This window comes from Coregonus lavaretus (assembly GCF_964263955.1).
Source record: "Coregonus lavaretus genome assembly, chromosome: 8".
NCBI classification, from domain to species: Eukaryota; Metazoa; Chordata; class Actinopteri; order Salmoniformes; family Salmonidae; genus Coregonus; species Coregonus lavaretus.
Window position 1 is genome coordinate 41,468,317 of NC_139995.1, and position 21,248 is coordinate 41,489,564.

Here is a 21,248-nt window from a genome sequence, read left to right on the forward strand (position 1 = left end):
AGAACTTCAAGGAGAGAGGTTCAATTGTTGTGAAGAAGGCTTCAGGGCGCCCAAGAAAGTCCAGCAAGCGCCAGGACCGTCTCCTAAAGTTGATTCAGCTGCGGGATCGGGGCACCACCAGTGCAGAGCTTGCTCAGGAATGGCAGCAGGCAGGTGTGAGTGCATCTGCACGCACAGTGAGGCGAATACTTTTGGAGGATGGCCTGGTGTCAAAAAGGGCAGCGAGGAAGCCACTTCTCTCCAGGAAAAACATCAGGGACAGACTGATATTCTGCAAAAGGTAAAGGGATTGGACTGCTGAGGACTGGGGTAAAGTCATTTTCTCTGATGGAAAAAAAGCTTGTCCGGAGAAGACAAGGTGAGCGCTACCATCAGTCCTGTGTCATGCCAACAGTAAAACATCCTGAGACCATTCATGTGTGGGGTTTTTCTCAGCCAAGGGAGTGGGCTCACTCACAATTTTGCCTAAGAACACAGCCATGAATAAAGAATGGTACCAACACATCCTCCGAGAGCAACTTCTCCCAACCATCCAAGAACAGTTTGGTGATGAACAATGCATTTTCCAGCATGATGGAGCACCTTGCCATAAGGCAAAAGTGATAACTAAGTGGCTCGGGGAACAAAACATCGATATTTGGGGTCCATGGCCAGGAAACTCCCCAGACCTTAATCCCATTGAGAACTTGTGGTCAATCCTCAAGAGGCAGGTGGACAAACCAAAACCCACAAATTCTGACAAACTCCAAGCATTGATTATCCAAGAATGGGCTGCCATCAGTCAGGATGTGGCCCAGAAGTTAATTGACAGCATGCCAGGGCGGATTGCAGAGGTCTTGAAAAAGAAGGGTCAACACTGCAAATATTGACTCTTTGCATAAACTTAATGTAATTGTCAATAAAAGCCTTTGACACTTATGGAATGCTTGTAATTATACTTCAGTATACCATAGTAACATCTGACAAAAATATCTAAAAACACTGAAGCAGCAAACTTTGTGAAGGGGGATTTTATCAAACAAAACTATGCTACATTTTATCTCTGGGACCCTCAGGATGACAAATCAGAGCAAGATTACTGATTGTAAGTACATTATTTATCTTCAGAGGTGAATGTATCAAACCAGTTGCCGTGACAAAAGTGTTTTGTTGTTATGCACTATCCTCAAACAATAGCATGGTATTTTTTTGCTGTAATAGCTACTGTAAATTGGACAGTGCAGTTAGATTAACTAGAATTTAAACTTTCTGCCCATATAAGACATGTCTATGTCACGGAAAGTTGGCATTGTTTACAACGCCATTCTAGTCACATATCGAATATTAATCAGCAACCATCCCGGTATAGGGACACTGATCCCGTAGAGGTTAAAGAAGGATTGTTAAGCCTTGAGACAACTGAGACATGGATTGTGTATGTGAGCCATTCAGGGTGAATGGGCAAGACTAAATATTTAAGTGCCTTTGAACAGGGTATGGTAGTAGGTGCCAGGCGCAACGGTTTGTGTCAAGAACTGCAACGCTGCTGGGATTTTTCACGCTCAACAGTTTCCCGTGTGTATCAAGAATGGTCCACCACCCAAAGGACATCCAGCCAACTTGACACAACTGTGGGAAGCACTGGAGTCAACATGGGCCAGAACCCCTGTGGAACGCTTTCGACACATTGTGGAGTCCATGCCCTGACGAATTGAGGCTGTTCTGAGGGCAAAAGGGGGGGGGGGGTGCAACCAACTCAATATTAGGAAGTTGTTCCTTATGTTTGGTATACTCAGTGTATGTCTGTTTGAAGTGTATGCAAATAGGTTATACAAGTGGGTAAGGAATTTTCAACACACAAATGTTTCTTAAAAAGACGAAGAGAAGTAGTCAATTTCTCCTCAACCCTACACCATGAAAGACTATCATGCATGCTGTTGATGTTAGTTCTGTATGTGCAGTTAAGGGCAAGGTGTGCTGCTCTGTTCTGAGCCAGCTGCAGCTTTGCTAGATCTTTCTTTGCTGCACTTAACCCTATTACTGGACAGTATTCAAGATGGGACAAGATCAAAGCCTGAATAACTAGTACAGTTGATCTTTCTGTCAAAAACACAGAATATCTTTTTATAAACAGACATACCTCTCCGCATCTTCACAACAACTTTGTCAATTTGACTTGACCATGATAACTGACCATCCAATGTTACTCCTATGAGTTCAGCTTCTTCAACTTATTCAATGGTCACTCCAGTTGAGGTTTATGTCTAAGAGAATGCTTTGAACCAAAAACAATGCTTTTAGATGTATTTAAGAGAGAGAGCGACACAGAGAGAGAGAGAGAGAGAGAGAGAGAGAGAGAGAGGAGTGGAGTGCTTCCTTGAACTCTGTGGAGAGAGGAGGAGAGGCTGTGGAGGAGAGGAAAAGGGATGAGAGGGGCTTTACGCCTGGTGGTGTCAACTGTTTGAAGGGAGGGATAGGAAGAACAGAACAGTTGCTCCACAGCCCTGTATCTATGGCAACCATCACAGGACAACCTCACGCCCTTTCTCTCTGAGTCTTTTGTTTCCACAGAGGAAGTGATTAAAAAGAGAAGACTTTAGACTTGTGATAAATCCGATGGAGGAAAGAAGAAGCAACACTCAGCTAAAAACCAACCATTATCCCAGAAACCCTAGACCCACTCCAATTTGCATACCGCGCCAACAGATCCACAGATGATGCAATCTCTATTGCGCTCCACACTGCCCTTTCACACCTGGACAAAAGGAACACCTATGTGAGAATGCTATTCATTGACTACAGCTCAGCGTTCAACACCATAGTGCCCTCAAAGCTCATCACTAAGCTAAAGACCCTGGGACTAAACACCTCCCTCTGCAACTGGATCCTGGACTTCCTGATGGGCTGCCCCCAGGTGGTAAGGGTAGGTAACAACACATCCGCCACGCTGATCCGCAACTCGGGGGCCCCTCAGGGGTGCGTGCTCAGTCCCCTCCTGTACTCCCTGTTCACTCATGACTGCATGGCCAGGCACGACTCCAACACCATCATTAAGTTTGCCGATGACACAACAGTGGTAGGCCTGATCACCGACAACGACGAGACAGCCTATAGGGAGGAGGTCAGAGACCTGGCCATGTGGTGCCAGGATAACAACCTCTCCCTCAACGTGATCAAGACAAAGGAGATGATTGTGGACTACAGGAAAAAGAAGAGGACCGAGCACGCCCCATCCTCATCGATGGGGCTGTAGTGGAGCAGGATTTGGCATGGGTCCTCAGATCCTCAAAAGGTTCTACAGCTGTACCATCGAGAGCATCCTGACTGGTTGCATCACTGCCCGTTATGGCAACTGCTCGGCCTCCGACCGCAAGGCACTACAGAGGGTAGTACGTACGGCCCAGTACATCACTGGGGCCAAGCTTCCTGCCATCCAGGACCTCTATACCAGGCGGTGTCAGAGGAAGGCCCTAAAAATTGTCAAAGACTCCAGCCACCCTAGTCATAGACTGTTCTCTCTGCTACCGCACGGCAAACGGTACCGGAGCGCCAAGGCTAGGTCCAAGAGGCTTCTAAACAGCTTCTACCCCCAAGCCATGAGACTCCTGAACATCTAATCAAATGGCTACCCAGACTATTTGCATTGCACCCCCACCCCCTCTGTTTATTATCTATGCATAGTCACTTTAATAACTCTACCTACATGTACATATTACCTCAATTACCTCGACTAACCGGTGCACCCGCACATTGACTTGGTACCGGTACCCCCTGTATATAGTCTCGCTGTTGTTATTTAACTCTGCTGTTACTTTTATTTTGTATTATTTTATATTGTTTTTATTTTTTTATTTTTTATATATTTGTTATTCTTTCTTAAAACAGCATTGTTGGTTAAGGGCTTGTAAGTAAGCATTTCACTGTGAGGTCTACACCTGTTGTATTCGGCGCATGTGACAAATAAAATTTGATTTGATAGTTCATCCTCTCTTCTGACAGTTGTGCTTTTGTCAATTTAAACTCCCCATTCCATACAAAATCAACTGCCTTTCTCTGAGTAGCAAACACTATTCCAACTCTGACTGCGTTCGAAATGGCACCCTAATCCCTATGGGCCCTGGTCAAAGGTAATGCAATATATAGGAAATAGGGTGCCATTTAGAACGCCGACTCTGTTCTTCTGTCCGTCCCCCTACCCTCACTTCAGGGGGCCCAAAGCACTCTCTGAGGGCTTCTGAACTTGGGAACAGACAACATCCCGGGGTTTTAACAAACGAGCTGAGATCATTACGCCAATTAGGCCTAGCCAAACTTACATCAGGACTTGGCTGTGACTGTGTACAAACAGGATAGCCTATAGGGCCCATTGCTAATTGCGGGCTTGGGAAAAAGCAAATGGGTGTCGGTGTCACAAAGGGGGTTTGGAAGCAGAGCTGGGAAGAGTCATTCAACTCTGGTAGCTAACATTCCATCAGGTTGCTGTGGGTATGAATCGGGCTCAGATAGTGAGAATGGTACAGTTATTGCTAGTGACTCCAGCTCATAGTATTAGCCAATGAGATGGCGAGGAGAGGCATGGAATCAAATAGCAGTCCTATAAAGAGAATGGTGAACAAATTCATTAAGTCATCTAAAAGTATTGTGAGTGGTGATGGACAGAAGTACAGTATGCTGAGCAGTCAGAGGCTACCATTGCCAATCTGCTGTGGACTCCAGAGCAGAGGAACAGAGGGGGGCATGGGGGGAGTAGGAGAGAGAAAGAGAGAGGGGGAGAGAGAGAGAGACAGAGGAGAGAGAGAGAGAGGGGGGGGCGAGAGAGAAAGAGATGGGGAGAGAGAGACAGAGAGAGAGAGGGGGTGGGGGGAGAAGGAGAAAGAAAGAGAGGGGGAGAGAGAGAGAGAGAGAGAGAGAGAGAGGGGGGGGGGAGAAGGAGAGAGAGATAGCGGTAAAAACGATTTTAATTCAATCACTGTTTGACAGCATCCCTTTCGATTTTAAAAACTTCCCATACATGTTTGCCCATGGAAGAAGTGGTCAGAAAGTGACTTTTGTGACCTGAATGACAAAACATTCCGGAGATGCTCAAAGTTTACACATTTTGCATACCCCTCCATACCATGAGACATCCATGTTTTCATCAATTGAAAAGATAAACTTTTTTCATATGTTGTAGTTTAGATCCTACTTCACATCATCTGAGGTTTTTGTGTTGTGCTCACCATCGGTTGAGACACAACCTTCTCTTGAATACAGAGTGGGTGTCATTTCAATCATAGAAATAGAATTCATAGAATGGACCTATCCCTTCAGACCACTGCAATTTAGCTGGTACACCATTGAAATTTGAATTGACATTTTTTCATTCTCATTACTACCACAAAGATGGCCGCCGGTCCACCCACCATCGAATGTCAACTGAAATGTCAATTCTATTATCTATATTAGTATGATTTCAATTGGTTTCCTATGGAGAATTGACAGTATAATTTAAAACAACAGATATTCCCATTTAAGTCAACATTCTCTGATGTGTGTTGTGGACCTCCAACCATCTTTGTGGTACAATTTATTCCCATTTTAGTACATTTATCAGCCAAAACATGACATCCACAATGTATTCAAGGGCATGATGTGTCTCAACCGATAGTGGGCACAACACAAACACCTCAGATGATATTGAATAGGGTCTAAGCTACAACATACAGTGGGGAAAAAAAGTATTTAGTCAGCCACCAATTGTGCAAGTTCTCCCACTTAAAAAGATGAGAGAGGCCTGCAATTTTCATCATAGGTACACGTCAACTATGACAGACAAATTGATTTAAAAAAATCCAGAAAATCACATTGTAGGATTTTTAATGAATTTATTTGCAAATTATGGTGGAAAATAAGTATTTGGTCACCTACAAACAAGCAAGATTTCTGGCTCTCACAGACCTGTAACTTCTTCTTTAAGAGGCTCCTCTGTCCTCCACTTGTTACCTGTATTAATGGCACCTGTTTGAACATGTTATCAGTATAAAAGACACCTGTTCACAACCTCAAACAGTCACACTCCAAACTCCACTATGGCCAAGATCAAAGAGCTGTCAAAGGACACCAGAAACAAAATTGTAGACCTGCACCAGGCTGGGAAGACTGAATCTGCAATAGGTAAGCAGCTTGGTTTGAAGAAATCAACTGTGGGAGCAATTATTAGGAAATGGAAGACATTCAAGACCACTGATAATCTCCCTCGATCTGGGGCTCCACGCAAGATCTCAACCCGTGGGGTCAAAATGATCACAAGAACGGTGAGCAAAAATCCCAGAACCACATGGGGGGACCTAGTGAATGACCTGCAGAGAGCTGGGACCAAAGTAACAAAGCCTACCATCAGTAACACACTACGCCGCCAGGGACTCAAATCCTGCAGTGCCAGACGTGTCCCCCTGCTTAAGCCAGTACATGTCCAGGCCCGTCTGAAGTTTGCTAGAGTGCATTTGGATGATCCAGAAGAGGATTGGGAGAATGTCATATGGTCAGATGAAACCAAAATATAACTTTTTGGTAAAAACTCAACTCGTCGTGTTTGGAGGACAAAGAATGCTGAGTTGCATCCAAAGAACACCATACCTACTGTGAAGCATGGGGGTGGAAACATCATGCTTTGGAGCTGTTTTTCTGCAAAGGGACCAGGACGACTGATCCGTGTAAAGGAAAGAATGAATGGGGCCATGTATCGTGAGATTTTGAGTGAAAACCTCCTTCCATCAGCAAGGGCATTGAAGATGAAACGTGGCTGGGTCTTTCAGCATGACAATGATCCCAAACACACCGCCCGGGCAACGAAGGAGTGGCTTCATAAGAAGCATTTCAAGGTCCTGGAGTGGCCTAGCCAGTCTCCAGATCTCAACCCCATAGAAAATCTTTGGAGGGAGTTGAAAGTCCGTATTGCCCAGCGACAGCCCCAAAACATCACTGCTCTAGAGGAGATCTGCATGGAAGACTTGTGTTGTGTTGTGAAGACTTACAGAAAACGTTTGACCTGTGTCATTGCCAACAAAGGGTATATAACAAAGTATTGAGAAACTTTTGTTATTGACCAAATACTTATTTTCCACCATAATTTGCAAATAAATTCATAAAAGATCCTACAATGTGATTTTCTGGATTTTTTTTTCTAATTTTGTCTGTCATAGTTGACGTGTACCTATGATGAAAATTACAGTCCTCTCTCATCTTTTTAAGTGGGAGAACTTGCACAATTGGTGGCTGACTAAATACTTTTTTTCCCCACTGTATGTGAATATGAAGAAAAAATAACACATTTTTAGATAATTTATGTTTAAGGTAAAAAATAGAAAACTTTTTTTCAAGAAATTTAAAAATAGTTTGACAATCCTATTTGCAAGCTTTTAAATTATATAAATCTCAACTGTTTATCTTTTCCAGTGATGAACACATAGATGTCTAATGTTTATTCACATGACCAGAGAGGGGGAACCATGTTTATAGAGGCTAGCCCCTTGACCCTTCACCTTTGACCTGAAGTCCTGAGAGCACAGGTCTAGGGAACAGGCATAGGGGGATACAAAGTATGCATTCCCCAAAACCATATAGGGGACAGAAGCTGTGTAAACATAGACATGGATACCCCCTGACAAAAACACACATCACCACCGACCACACCCCTTTCCAGATGTTCTCCGGTATTTTTGAGCTTCATATGAGACTGACATATCACTAAACTCAATGAATGGCTGAGCCCATATGAGGCATTTAAAAAGGGTAAACAAGCTCAAATGTGGACCTATAGATGTGCAAAGGTAAAATTACTTCAAATGACCAACACTTTCAACTTCTGCGTCTACAACCTGCACAACACAATAGGCCAACCTTTGGTTCAAGGTAGTAGCCCTATACACCCTATTTCTGGCTTCGCTCTAGGGTACATGTTTGGGTATAGAATGGACACCCTGGGAAACAACATTCATATTTTCTAACACACGATAAGCTCATTATATGCAAACAAGAGGAATCAATAACAGATGTGGTAATTCCTCCTGAAGGTAATGTGTATGCTATCATATTCCACCCCCTCAATTCCAAATAGCACTGGGTTCTTTCTGATGCCATTATCTATATACCATTATCGCCATCTAGTGGATAATGGAGTAAATTACAAATCCAATCTGGAAATACCAGGGGAGAACGACTGCCACCTCTCATTGAACACACAGAAGTCAAATCAAATCTTATTTGTCACGTTTTGTAAACAACAGGTGTAGACTAACAGTGAAATGCTTACTTACAGGCCCTTCTGAACAATGCAACAAATAATATAAAAAATAATAAAAAATAATAATAACACAAGGAATAAATACACAATGAGTAACAATAACTTGGCTATATACACAGTGCACCATTACCGAGTCGATGTGCAGGGGTACGAGGTAATTGAGTATGTGGACACCTGCTCGTCGAACATCTCATTCCAAAATCATGGCCATTAATATGGAGTTGGTCCCCCCTTTGCTGCTTTAACAGCATCCAGTCTTCTGTGAAGGTTTTCCACTAGATGTTGGAATATTGCTGAGGGGATTTGCTTCCATTCAGCCACAAGAGCATTAGTGAGGTCGGGCACTGATGTTGGGCGATTAGGCCTGGCTCAGAGTCTGCGTTCCAATTCATCCCAAAGATGTTCGACAGGGTTGAGGTCAGGGCTCTGTGCATGCCAGTCAAGTTCTTCCACACCGATCTCGACAAACCATTTCTGTATGGACCTCGATTTGTGCACGGGGGCATTGTCATGCTGAAACAGGAAAGGGCCTTCCCCAAACTGTTGCCACAAAGTTGAAAGCACAGAATCATCTAGAATGTCATTGTATGCTATAGCATTAACATTTCCCTTCACTGCAACTAAGGGACCTAGCCCGAACCATGAAAAACAGCCCCAGACCATTATTCCTCCTCCACCTAACTTTACAGTTGGTACTATGCATTGGGGTAGATAGCATTCTCCAGGCATCCGCCAAACCCAGATTCACAGCACCCTCTGTAGCGCCTTGTGGTCGGATGCAAAGCATATCAAGCGGTGATGCAGCCAGTCAAGATGCTCTCAATGGTGCAGCTGTAAAAAAAAATGAGGATCTGAGGGCCCATGCCTAATCTTTTCAGCCTCCTGAAGGGTATGAGGCGTTGTCGTGCCCTCTTCACAACTGTGTATGGACCATGACAGTTCCTTAGTGATGTGGACACCGAGGAACTTGAAGCTCTCAACCTGCTCCACAACAGCCCTGTCAATGTGGATGGGGGCATTCTCTGCCCCCCGTTTCCTGTAGTCCACGATCAGCTACATTGTCATCAAATCAAATTCTATTTGTAACATACACGTGTTTAGCAGATGTTATAGCGGGTGGAAATGCTTGTGCTTCTAGCTCCGACAGTGCAGTAATATCTAACAAGTAATATCTAACAATTTCACAACATATACCCAATACACACAAAACTAGTAAGGAATGGATTTTAAGAATATATACATATAGACAAGCAATGACAGAGCGGCATGGACTAAGATACAATATAATATTATAGAATAGAATACAGTATATACATATGAGATGAGTAGTGCAAGATATGTAAACATTATTATAGTGACTGGTGTTCCATTTCTTAAAGTGGCCAGTGATTTCAATAGGCAGCAGCAGCCTCAAAAATACTAGTGATGGCTATTTAACAGTCTGATGGCCTTGAGATAGAAGCTGTTTTTAATTCTCTCGGTCCCAGCTTTGATGCACCTGTACTGACCTCGCCTTCTGGATGATAGCGGGGTGAACAGGCAGTGGCTCGGGTGGTTGATGTCCTTGATGATCTTTTTGGCCTTCCTGTGACATCGGGTGCTGTAGGTGTCTTGGAGGGCGGGTAGTTTGCCCCCGGTAATGCGTTCGGCAGACCGCACCACCCTCTGGAGAACCCTGCGGTTGCGGGCGGTGCAGTTGCTGTACCAGGCGGTGATACAGCCGGACAGGATGCTCTCAATTGTGCATCTGTAAAAGTTTGTGAGGGTTTTAGGTGCCAAGACAAATTTCTTCAGCCTCCTGAGGTTGAAGAGACTCTGTTGTGCCTTCTTCACCACATTGTCTGCGTGGGTGGACCATTTCAGTTTGTCGGTGATGTGTACGCCAAGGAACTTGAAGCTTTCCACCTTCTCCACTGCGGTCCCGTCGATGTGGATAGGGGGGTGCACCCTCTGCTGTTTCCTGAAGTCCACGATCATCTCCTTTGTTTTGTTGACGTTGAGTGAGGTTATTTTCCTGGCACCACACTCCCAGAGCCTTCACCTCCTCCCTGTAGGCGGTCTCGTTATTGTTGGTAATCAAGCCTACTACTGTTGTGTCGTCTGTAAACTTGATGATTGAGTTGGAGGCGTGCTTGGCCACGCAGTCATGGGTGAACAGGGAGTACAGGAGGGTGCTGAGCGCGCACCCTTGTGGGGCCCCAGTGTTGAGGATCAGAGAAGTGGAGATGTTGTTTCCTACCTTCACCACCTGGGGGCGGCCAGAATTGAAGTCCAGGGCGGGGTTCAGACCCAGGGCCTCGAGCTTAATGATGAGCTTGGAGGGTACTATGGTGTTGAATGCTGAGCTATAGTCAATGAACAGCATTCTTACATAGGTATTCCTCTTGTCCAGATGGGATAGGGCAGTGTGCAGTGTGATGGTGATTGCATCGTCTGTGGATCTATTGGGGCGGGAAGCAAATTGAAGTGGGTCTAGGGTGACAGGTAAGGTAGTGGTGATATGATCCTTGACTAGTCTCTCAAAGCACTTCATGATGACAGAGGTGAGTGCTACAGGGCGATAGTCATTTAGTTCAGTTACCTTTGCTTTCTTGGCTACAGGAACAATGGTGGCCATCATGAAGCATGTGGGAACAGCAGACTGGGAAAGGGAGAGATTGAATATGTCCGTAAACACACCAGTCAGCTGGTCTGCGCATGCTCTGAGGACGCAGCTAGGGATGCCGTCTGGGCCGGCAGCCTTGCTGGGGTTAACATGCTTAAATGTCTTACTCAAGTCGGCCACGGAGAAGGAGAGGCCACAGTCCTTGGTAGTGGGCCTCGTCGGTGGCACTGTGTTATCCTCAAAGCAGGCGACGAAGGTGTTTAGCATGTCTGGAAGCAAAACATCGGTGTCGGCAATGTGGCTGGTTTTCCTTTTGTAGTCCGTGATTGTCTGTAGACCCTGCCACATACGTCTCGTGTCTGAGCTGTTGAATTGCGACTCCACTTTGTCTCTATACTGATGTTTTGCCAGTTTAATTGCCTTGCGGAGTGAGTAGCTACACTGTCTGTATTCTGCCATATTCCCAGTCACCTTGCCATGGTTAAATGCGGTGGTTCGCGCTTTCAGTTTTGCGTGAATGCTGCCATCTATCCACAGTTTCTGGTTAGGGTAGGTTTTAATAGTCACAGTGGGCACAACATCACCTATACACTTCCTGATAAACTCAGTCACCGTTTCAGTGTATTCGTCTAAATTATTTTCGCAAGCTACCTGGAACATATCCCAGTCCGCGTGATCAAAACAATCTTGAAGCGTGGATTCCGTTTGGTCAGACCAGCGTTGAATAGTCCTTAGCACAGGTACTTCCTGTTTGAGTTTCTGCCTATAGGAAGGGAGGAGAAAAATTGAGTTGTAGTCAGATTTGCTGAAAGGAGGGCGGGGGAGGGCCTTATAACCATCACGGAAGTTTGAATAGCAATGGTCGAGGCTTTTAGCAGCGCGAGTACAACAGTCGATATGTTGATAGAACTTCGGCAGCCTAGTCCTCAAATTTGCTTTCTTAAAATCCCTGGCTACAATAAATGCAGCCTCAGGATATGTGCTTTCCAGTTTGCATAAAGTCCAGTGAAGTTCTTTGAGGGCCGTCGTGGTATCAGCTTGAGGGGGGATATAAACGGCCGTGACTACAACCAAAGAAAATTATCTTGGGAGATAATATGGTCAGCATTTGATTGTGAGGTATTCTAAGTCGGGTGAACAAAAGGACTCGAGTTCCTGTATGTTACTACAATTAAACCATGAGTCGTTAATCATGAAACACACACCTCCGCCCTTCTGCTTCCCAGAGAGATATTTATTCCTGTCTGCGCGATGAACTGAGAACCCATCTGGCTGGACCGATTTCGACAGAATATCCCAAGAGAGCCATGTTTCCGTGAAACAAAGTATGTTACAGGCCTTGCTGTCTCTCTGGAAAGAAATCCTTGCCCGGAGCTCGTTGACCTTGTTAACCAGAGAATGAACATTAGCGAGTAGTATACTTGGAAGCGGTGGGTGGTGGGTGCGTCTCCTAAGTCGAACCAGCAGGCTGCTCCGAGTGCCTCTCCTCCGCCGGCGATGTTTTGGGTCAGCCGCTGGAATCAGTTCAGTTGCCCTGGGGAGAGCAAACAAAGGATCTGCTTCGGGAAAGTCGTATTCCTGGTCGTAATGCTGGTGAGTTACCGCTGCTCTGATATCCAATTGTTCCCCCGTCTGTATGTAATGATACAAACCACTTTCTGAGCTAATAATGTAAAAAATAATACATAAAAAAACAAAATACTGCAACGTTTTCAAAGAGTTAGTCGCGAGGCCGCCATCTTCGTCGGCGCCAGTGTCTTACTATCTCTTGCTGATGTTGACGGAGAGCTTGTTTTCCCTGGCACCACACTGCCAGGTCTCTGACCTCCTCCCTGTAGTCTCATCGTCGTCGGTGATCAGGCCTACCACCGTTGTGTCGTCTGAAAACGTAATGATGGTATTGGAGTTGTGGGTGAACAGGGAGTACAGGAGGGTACTAAGCACGCACCTCTGACGGGCCCCCGTGTTGAGGGTCAGTGTGGCGGATGTGTTGTTGCCTACCCTCACCACCATGGGGCGGCCCGTCAGGAAGTCCAGGATCCAGTTGCAGAGGTACAGTGCCTTCAGAAAGTATTCATACCCCTTGACTTCTTCCACATTTTGTTGTGTTACAGCATGAATTTAAAATAGATACAATTTAGATTTTTTTCTCACTGGCCTACACACAATACCCCATAATGTCAAAGTGGAATCATGTTTTTCACATTTTTTTATAAATTCATTCTAAATGAAAAGCTGAAATATCTTGAGTCAATAAGTATTTAACCCCTTTGTTATGGCAAGCCTAAATAAAAATGTGATCAACAAGTCACATAATAAGTTGCATGGACTCACTCTGTGTGCAATAATAGTGTTTAACATGATTTTTGAATGACTACCTCATCTCTGTACCCCACACATACAATAATCTCTAAGAACCCTCAGTCGAGCAGTGAATTTCAAACACAGATTCAACCAAAGACCAGGGAGGTTTTCCAATGCCTCGCAAAGAAGGTCACCTATTGGTAGATGGGTAAAAAAAAAAGCAGACATTGAATATCCCTTTGAGCATGGTGAAGTTATTAATTACACTTTGGATGATGTATCAATACACCCAGTCACTACAGAGATACAGGCATCCTTCCTAACCCACTTGCCAGAGAGGAAAGAAACCACTCAGGGATTTCACCAATGGTGACTTTAAAACAGTTACTCCACAATACTAACCTAATTGACAGAGTGAAAAGAAGAAAGCCTGTACAGAATATTCAAAAACATGCATCCTGTTTGCAACAAGGCACTAAAGTAATGTGGCAAAGCACTTAACTTTTTGTCCTGAATACAAAAGTGTTATGTCTGGGGAAAATCCAATCCAACACATTACTGAGCACCACTCTCCTATTTTCAAGCACAATGGTGGCTGCATCATGTTATGGGTATGCTTGTAATCGTGAAGGACTGGCAAGTTTCAGGATAAAAAAGAAATGGAATGGAGCTAAGCACAGGCAACATCCTAGAGGGAAATTTGGTTCAGTCTGCTTTCCACCAGACACTGGGAGATGAATTCACCATTCAGCAGGACAATAACCTAAAACCCAAGGCCAAATCTACACTGGAGTTGCGAGTTGCTTACCAAGAAGACAGTGAATGTTCTTGAGTGGCCGAGTTACAGTTTTGACTTAAATCTACTTGAAAATCTATTACCTGAAAATGGTTATCCAATCTGACAGAGCTTTAAGAATTTTGAAAAGAATAATGGGCAAATGTTCCACAATCCAGGTGTGGAAAGCTCTTAGAGACTTAACAAGAAAGACTCACAGCTGTAGTCTTTGCCAAAGGTGCTTCTACAAAGTATTGAGTCAGGGGTGTGACTACTGTAAATTAGATATTTCTGTATTTAATTTTCTATACATTTGTAAACATTTCTAAAAACATGTTTTCACTTTGTCATTATGGGGTATTGTGTATAGATGGGTGAGAAAAACAACAACAATGTAATCCATTTTTGAATTCAGGCTGTAACACAAAAAGTGGAATAAGTCAAGGAGTACGAATACTTTCTGAAGGCACTGTAGGTGTTTAATCCCAGGGTCCTTAATTTAGTGATGAGCTTGGAGGGCACTATGGTGTTGAACGCTGAGCTGTAGTCAATGTACAGCATTCTCATGTAGGTGTTCCTTTTGTCCAGGTGGAAAATGGCAGTGTGGAGTGCAATAGAAACGGTGTCATCTGTGGATCTGTAGGGGCAGTATGCGAATTGGAGTAGGTCCAGGGTGTCTGGGATAATGGTGTTGATGTGATCCATGACCAGCCTTTCAAAGCATTTCATGATACAGATGTGAGTGCTACGGGGCAATATTAATTTAGACAGGTTACCTTGGCATTCTTGGGCACAGGGACTATGGTGGTCTACTTGAAACATGTTGGTATTACAGACTGGGTCAAGGAGAGGTTGAAAATGTCACAGAAGACACTTGCCAGCTGTTCAGCGCAGGCTCTGAGTACGCGTCCTGGTAATCTGTCTGGCCCTGCGGCCTTGTGAATGTTAACCTGTTTAAAGGTCTTACTCACATTGGCTACGGAGAGTGTGATCACACAGTCGTCTGAAACAGCTGGTGCTCTCATGCACAGTTCAGTGTTGCTAGCCTTCGAAGCGCGCATAGAAGGTATTTAGATCGTCTGGTAGGCTACCGTCACTGGACAGCTCGCGGCTGGGTTTCCCTTTGTAATCAGTGATAGTTTGCAAGACATGCCACATCCGACGAGCGTCATAGCCGGTGTAGTAGGATTCGATCTTGGTCCTGTATTGACGCTTTGCCTGATTGATGGTTCGTCGGAGGGCGTAGTGGGATTTCTTATAAGCATCCGGATTAGTGTAACGCTCTTTGAAAGTGGCAGCTCTAGCCTTTAGCTCAGTGCGGATGTTGCCTGTAATCCATGGCTTCTGGTTGGGATATGTACATACGGTCAATGTGGGGACAATGTCGTTGATGTACTTATTTATAAAGCCGGTGACTGATGTGGTAAACTCCTCAATGCCATCAGATGAATGACTCTGAGTAACATAGGATATTACAGTTCTTCAGATCACGTTGATAGGATAGTCTCGAACGGAGCTCATCCAGTTTATTCTCCAGTGATTGCATGTTCGCCAATAGAACGGAGTGTAGAGGCGATTTAACCACTCTCCGACATAGTCTCGTCAGGTATCCCGCACGCCGGCCTTTATAGCGCCGTCTCCTCATTCTTCAAGTGTCGGGGATTTGGGCCTGGTCCACAATAATCAATATGTCTTTCGCCTCAGACTCATTGAAGTAGAAGTCCTCATCAAAATCAAGGTTAGTGATAGCTGTTCTGATGTCCAGAAGCTCTTTTTGGTAATAGGAAACGATGGCGGAAACATTATGTACAAAAAAAGTTAAGATGAGCGCAAAGAAATACACAAAATAGCACAATTGGTCAGGAGCCCATAAAACGGCCTCCATTCCCTCCAGCGCCATTACTAGGAGTTCATGGCCGACCGCGGTACTGTAGGCATTGTTAGCAGAAAACAGGATCCCCATTATAGTGAATGGAAAAATGGCAATCTTCATGGTCAATCTTCCTGTTTTTTTGTAGACAATCATGGTACCAATCATATATTCAAATACACCAGATGTATGTGCTTGAACAGAATATTTTAAAATCACACACAGAAGAAGTTATCAGGATAATTTAATTGCTAATAGCAGCCTGCAGTACCCTGGTCGGCCTTCAACTTGAGTTACTCAATGAGAGCGGGCAACACTGAGCTAGCCTGCAACGTCACTTCCTGGAGTAGCTCAAAATTTGCCCTTGTACTCCTTCTAAACAACGCACATTTTTAAAACGTTGGCAAAGAGTAAATTCTACAAAACTTAGTGTACTCTATTCGTAACCGATTATATTTTTTGGATCAGAAAAATGTATTGAGATAAAATGTTTCATCGATGAGAAAACTTGCAAAATGTCAGCCAAGTTTCATGTTCATGTTTCCATCTTCTTCCACTTCCCGTCACTGGACTTCCTCTCATCACCATTTTTGGTGGTTAGTGGAAGCTCCAACTGGAGACCCAACGGGGAGGAAGATGGCATAAGTGGATGTTCTTGTTGAATCAGATGGCGTGTCGAATGGAGATGAGAGTGAGAAGGATTGGATTACAGTGGCGAACACAAAAGGAAATAAGAAAAGTAAAGTGGTTGTGGAATCTAGTAAATCCAAGCCTAGTTCTGATTCGTTTTTGGTCGGAGTGAGGTTTCTGGATCGATGGAGTTACCTGGGAGATCTGTTTGAAGTCTCTATGAAAATCGTGGATGCGTTGGACGAGGTGGCGTCGGTGAGATTAACGAGAAGTGGGCTTAATTTGGTATTCTGTGTATCTGTGGAACAGAAGGAGCGTGCGCTGCGCCTCAACAAGATATTTGATTGGAATATGTTGCGTGTGGATCTTCGAAGCAAGATGCCTATCAAGGTGGTTATCTCTGGGGTAGCGCTAGAAGTGAATGCAAAGGATATAATGTGAAGAATTGGATCAAGTGGTTGGTGGACACCGACTAACCAGCATGGTCGATGGAGTAAGGAAGCCTACTCCATAATATATATATACATTTTTTTAAAGAAGAGTCTCTCCCTTCTCACATGTATTTGGGATTTGTGAGATACCCTTTAAGACAGGGTTCCCCAACTGGCGGCCCATGGTTTTATTTGGCCCCCCAAGTTCCAGCTCCAAGTGATTTTAATTTAGGAAATCTGTTCCAAGGATTCCCACGCATAATAGAAAGACACATATGATCGTACACAAATGTAAGCAAGGTTTGAAATGATTATGTTTTAGTCAAATATTATATCTGTTTGGGCTTCTTGCGGACAATTTCTAGTCTACAAATTATTTGTAATTATATTCCGGCCCCCCCACCAGCCAGTCAAGAAAAATATTTATCGGCCCGCGGCTGAATCTAGTTGATGATCCCTGCTTTAAGAGCTTTCATGCCCAAACCCATGCAGTGTGATAAATGCAAATATTTGGTAATGTGTCACGTGTATGTAGACGGCAGTAGTATTGTATGCCAGGTGAGCCTAAATACTGCAATTGTGGTTGCGAACATGCGCCCGAATTCTTGAAATGCCCTGTTAGGGTGAAGGAGACAGAGGTGGCAAGAATAATGTCTCCTATCCGGAGGCGGTGAGAAGAGTGGAAGAAAGGTGTGACGTTGAACAAATAATGGTAGTAGGAGTAGAGACACCAGTGAAGTGCTTTGAAAGGCTGGTCATGGCTCACATCAACACCATCATCCCGGAAACCCTAGACCCACTCCAATTTGCATACCGCCCCAACAGATCCACAGATGACGCAATCTCAATCGCAATCCACACTGCACTTTCCTCACTGGACAAAAGGAACACCTATGTGAGAATGCTGTTCATAGACTACAGCTCAGCGTTCAACACCATAGTGCCCACAAAGCTAATCACTAAGCTAAGGACCCTGGGACTAAACACCTCCCTCTGCAACTGGATCCTGGACTTCCTGACGGGCCGCCCCCAGGTGATAAGGGTAGGCAACAACACATCTGCCACGCTGATCCTCAACACGGGGGCCCCTCAGTGGTGCGTGCTTAGTCCCCTCCTGTACTCCCTGTTCACGCACGACTGAGTTTCAAGTTCCTTGGTGTCCACATCACCAACAAACTATCATGGTCCAAACACACCAAGAAAGTTGTGAAGCGGGCACGACAACGCCTTTTCCCCCTCAGGAGACTGAAAAGATTTGTCATGGGTCCCCAGATCCTCAAAAAGTTCTACAGCTGCACCATCGAGAGAATCCTAACCAGTTGCATCACCGCCTGGTATGGCAACTGCTCGACATCCGACCGTAAGGCGCTACAGTGGGTAGTGCGTACGGCCCAGTACATCACTGGGGCCAAGCTTCCTGCCATCCAGGACCTATATACTAAGCGGTGTCAGAGGAAGGCCCAAAAAATTGTTGAAGACTCCAATCACCCAAGTCATAGACTGTTCTCTCTGCTACTGCACGGCAAGTGGTACCGGAGCGCCAAGTCTAGGTCCAAAAGGCTTCTTAACAGCTTCTACCCCCAAGCCATAAGACTGCTGAACAATTAATCAAATGGCCACTCTGACTATTTGCATTGACACCCCACCTTTGTTTTTACACCGCTGCTACTCGCTGTTTATCATGTATGCATAGTCACTTTATCCCTACTTACATGTACAAATTACCTCGACTAACCTGTATCCCCGCACATTGACTCGGTACCCCCTGTATATAGCCTCATTATTGTTATTTTACTGTGTTACTTTTTTAATTTATTTTTTACTTTATTTAGTAAATATTTTCTTAACTCTGTTTGTTGGTTAAGGGCTTGTAAGTAAGCATTTCACGGTAAGGTCTACACCTGTTGTATTCGGCGCATGTGACAAATACAATTTGATTTGATATTCCTTGTCAACAGAGGGACCCTGACATGTTGCATGTTAAGAAGGTGAACTTTGTAGCATTTATTGCATTGGTTATCAACTGCACAAGAAAATCTGAGAAAATAGGCATAGGTGTGAGTGCGGCTGAATTATTTTTTTTTACAGCAGAGGCATTACAAGGAATCTATGAATGCTACGTCCTCACAGGCCCCTGAGCCTGTTTAGGGATGTGATTTGAACTGTGACTGAAGAAGTGGGATGGTTTTTGATTGATTTATCAAAAACCCAGAAACAGTAGGTGGCGGCAATACACCAATAGGTTGTAGTCTGCCATAAAACCTCAAAGAAGATGATGACTAGATGCTTCAAATTTTCACCCCCTGCAATCCATCTGGGTTTCCCCTATCCATCTGTGGTGGTAGTGAATAAAATAATTCCATTGAACTTCCCATGTTGAAAAGACATTGCTGCTGATAGGCCCATACAATGCTGTAATTGTTACTTTGGGCTAGGCTAAATCTTGTCTGATTAATCAGACTGTAATACACAATTCATTGGTATATACAGCCTGACACATTTGAGTGCAAAATCGTGTAGACCTAAATGTCCCTTGCAAGCCAGAAGGTTTAATAAAATGACATTTAAACTTACTCTACCAGTTGTTTGTGTAGTTTGTCCTTCAGCCGCTCGAAACTTCAGACAAATATCCACAGGAAAGTATTGAGCCGGTAGGTGTATGGTTCTGTCGGCTTGAATTTCCGGTGTGTATTGTACCGAAGCATGCAACATAAACACTTGCACAATAAACAATAACCGTGTGTAACCAAACCACAGACTGAACGTTGCTTGCATTCAGCTGGCAGTGGAAAACCTACAGGCTCTCTAAAACGTTGGGTAAACAATATTTTCCTGTGGATATTTTGACTGAAATTTTGAGTGGGTGAAAGACAACCCGCACAGACAATCGGTAGAGTAAGTTTAAATGTACTTTTATTCAACATTCTGGTATGTAAGGAACATTTACACAATTTTGAACTCAAATGTGTCTGTTGCCAATTAATTGTGTATTATAGCCTGATTAATCAGACAAGGCTAAATCCTGTGTGACACAACCTGTGTTGAGTCAGAGCCAGGTAAGATCACAGAAACTGTAGCCTTCTAGTACTAGATCCTACCTCCAATACGAGATTCAAACTCAACCCTGCTGCATGACCTACTGAGACTCGTGAAACTTGATTTATCTTAGATTATATGGGCCACCTGGGGCCCACTGCAGCCACCTATACAATAATGTAGGCTATTACTCACTGCTGTAAGTCACTTTGGATAAAATGGCATCCCTAACATCTTCAACACTCTGAATACAGTAATTACAGACCAAGGTCATTTAGCAGTGCATGCCAGCCTTTATGATGTCAGCTAGAGAGCAATGGGCTTCAGTACTGTCTAACATAGGCCTGATAATAGCCTGTTCTTTCTCAAGACAAGAAGACCAATTCATAGAAAAGGGATTTATGTGTGCATATCCCTAACATCTTCATCACCACTTAATGGCTGGTAAGTGAGCCTAACATCAGACTTCTAGTAATGGTGTCTGTGTGTGCACAGGAAGTTGACTAGCACTGCGCAGGCAGGGGGTTGTGTTCTATAGCTAGCTAGTCAAGTTTACCTTTTTAGGATCATCGTAGAACACTCCAATTCTAGACAGATTGGGTCCAATGCTGCAACTCTCAGTAAAAAGTTGTCCACAATCTTTATATGGTCCCTGTTTGAACTTGTAGGCGATTGTGATGTTCTTGATTGGAGGAGAACCAGTCCGGATGTGTATTTCTGACAACAGTCCCGAGTACAGAACGTACACTACAATTGTCACAAAACTCAACAAGACGAAAATTAAACACAAAATTAACCATTCTGACATGATGTATGTCCTACAACGTAGCTTTGGTTGTTGAAACCTTTTCAGCCTTTGCGATTTACTAAAACACAGTCGGGAATTGATTTATGTTGGTAGCTAACTAGCTGGCTTGAAAGCCAACTAAAGCCACAACTACTTTCACAGTTAAAACGTCCGTTAACTTGATAATAACGCTCACATAACTCCATGAACAACGGGTCCGTTCAAATCCAGATTAATTTCCCTAAACAACAAAGACCAGTTGAAAACAACTTCCTGGGATGCACATCTGTGGAGACGAAAGTGGTGTATCGTTGTTTTCCATGACCATTGCTATTCAATATATCAGTCATATAAATTGTTGCTACCGACGTTTATAAACCAGAAAAAATCTACCAATGTGATTTCAAATTCAAACCATATCCCAACGAATAAAATTACTCGCTTTAGAAAATTTGATAATCTACCATACACCCCTCTATCTTTTTATCTTGGTCCAATCGATGATTCGGTTTGCTCCGTGAGACGCCACCAGAGGTCAATAAAGCCTCAT

The 21,248-nt window shown here is 44.1% G+C and overlaps 1 protein-coding gene across 1 annotated transcript in view; it reads right to left on the bottom strand.

The window, feature by feature from the left end:
* The window catches only part of LOC311134173 (testis-expressed protein 264-like), a 114,450-nt gene extending 93,502 nt beyond the window's left edge, over positions 1–20,948 (bottom strand). Inside the window, exon 1 of the mRNA XM_084167784.1 lies at positions 20,468–20,948. Coding sequence (XP_084023910.1) covers positions 20,468–20,719 — 252 coding nt within the window. The 5' untranslated portion in view covers positions 20,720–20,948. The remainder of the gene's footprint in view (positions 1–20,467) is intronic.
* Positions 20,949–21,248: the final 300 nt, after the last annotated feature.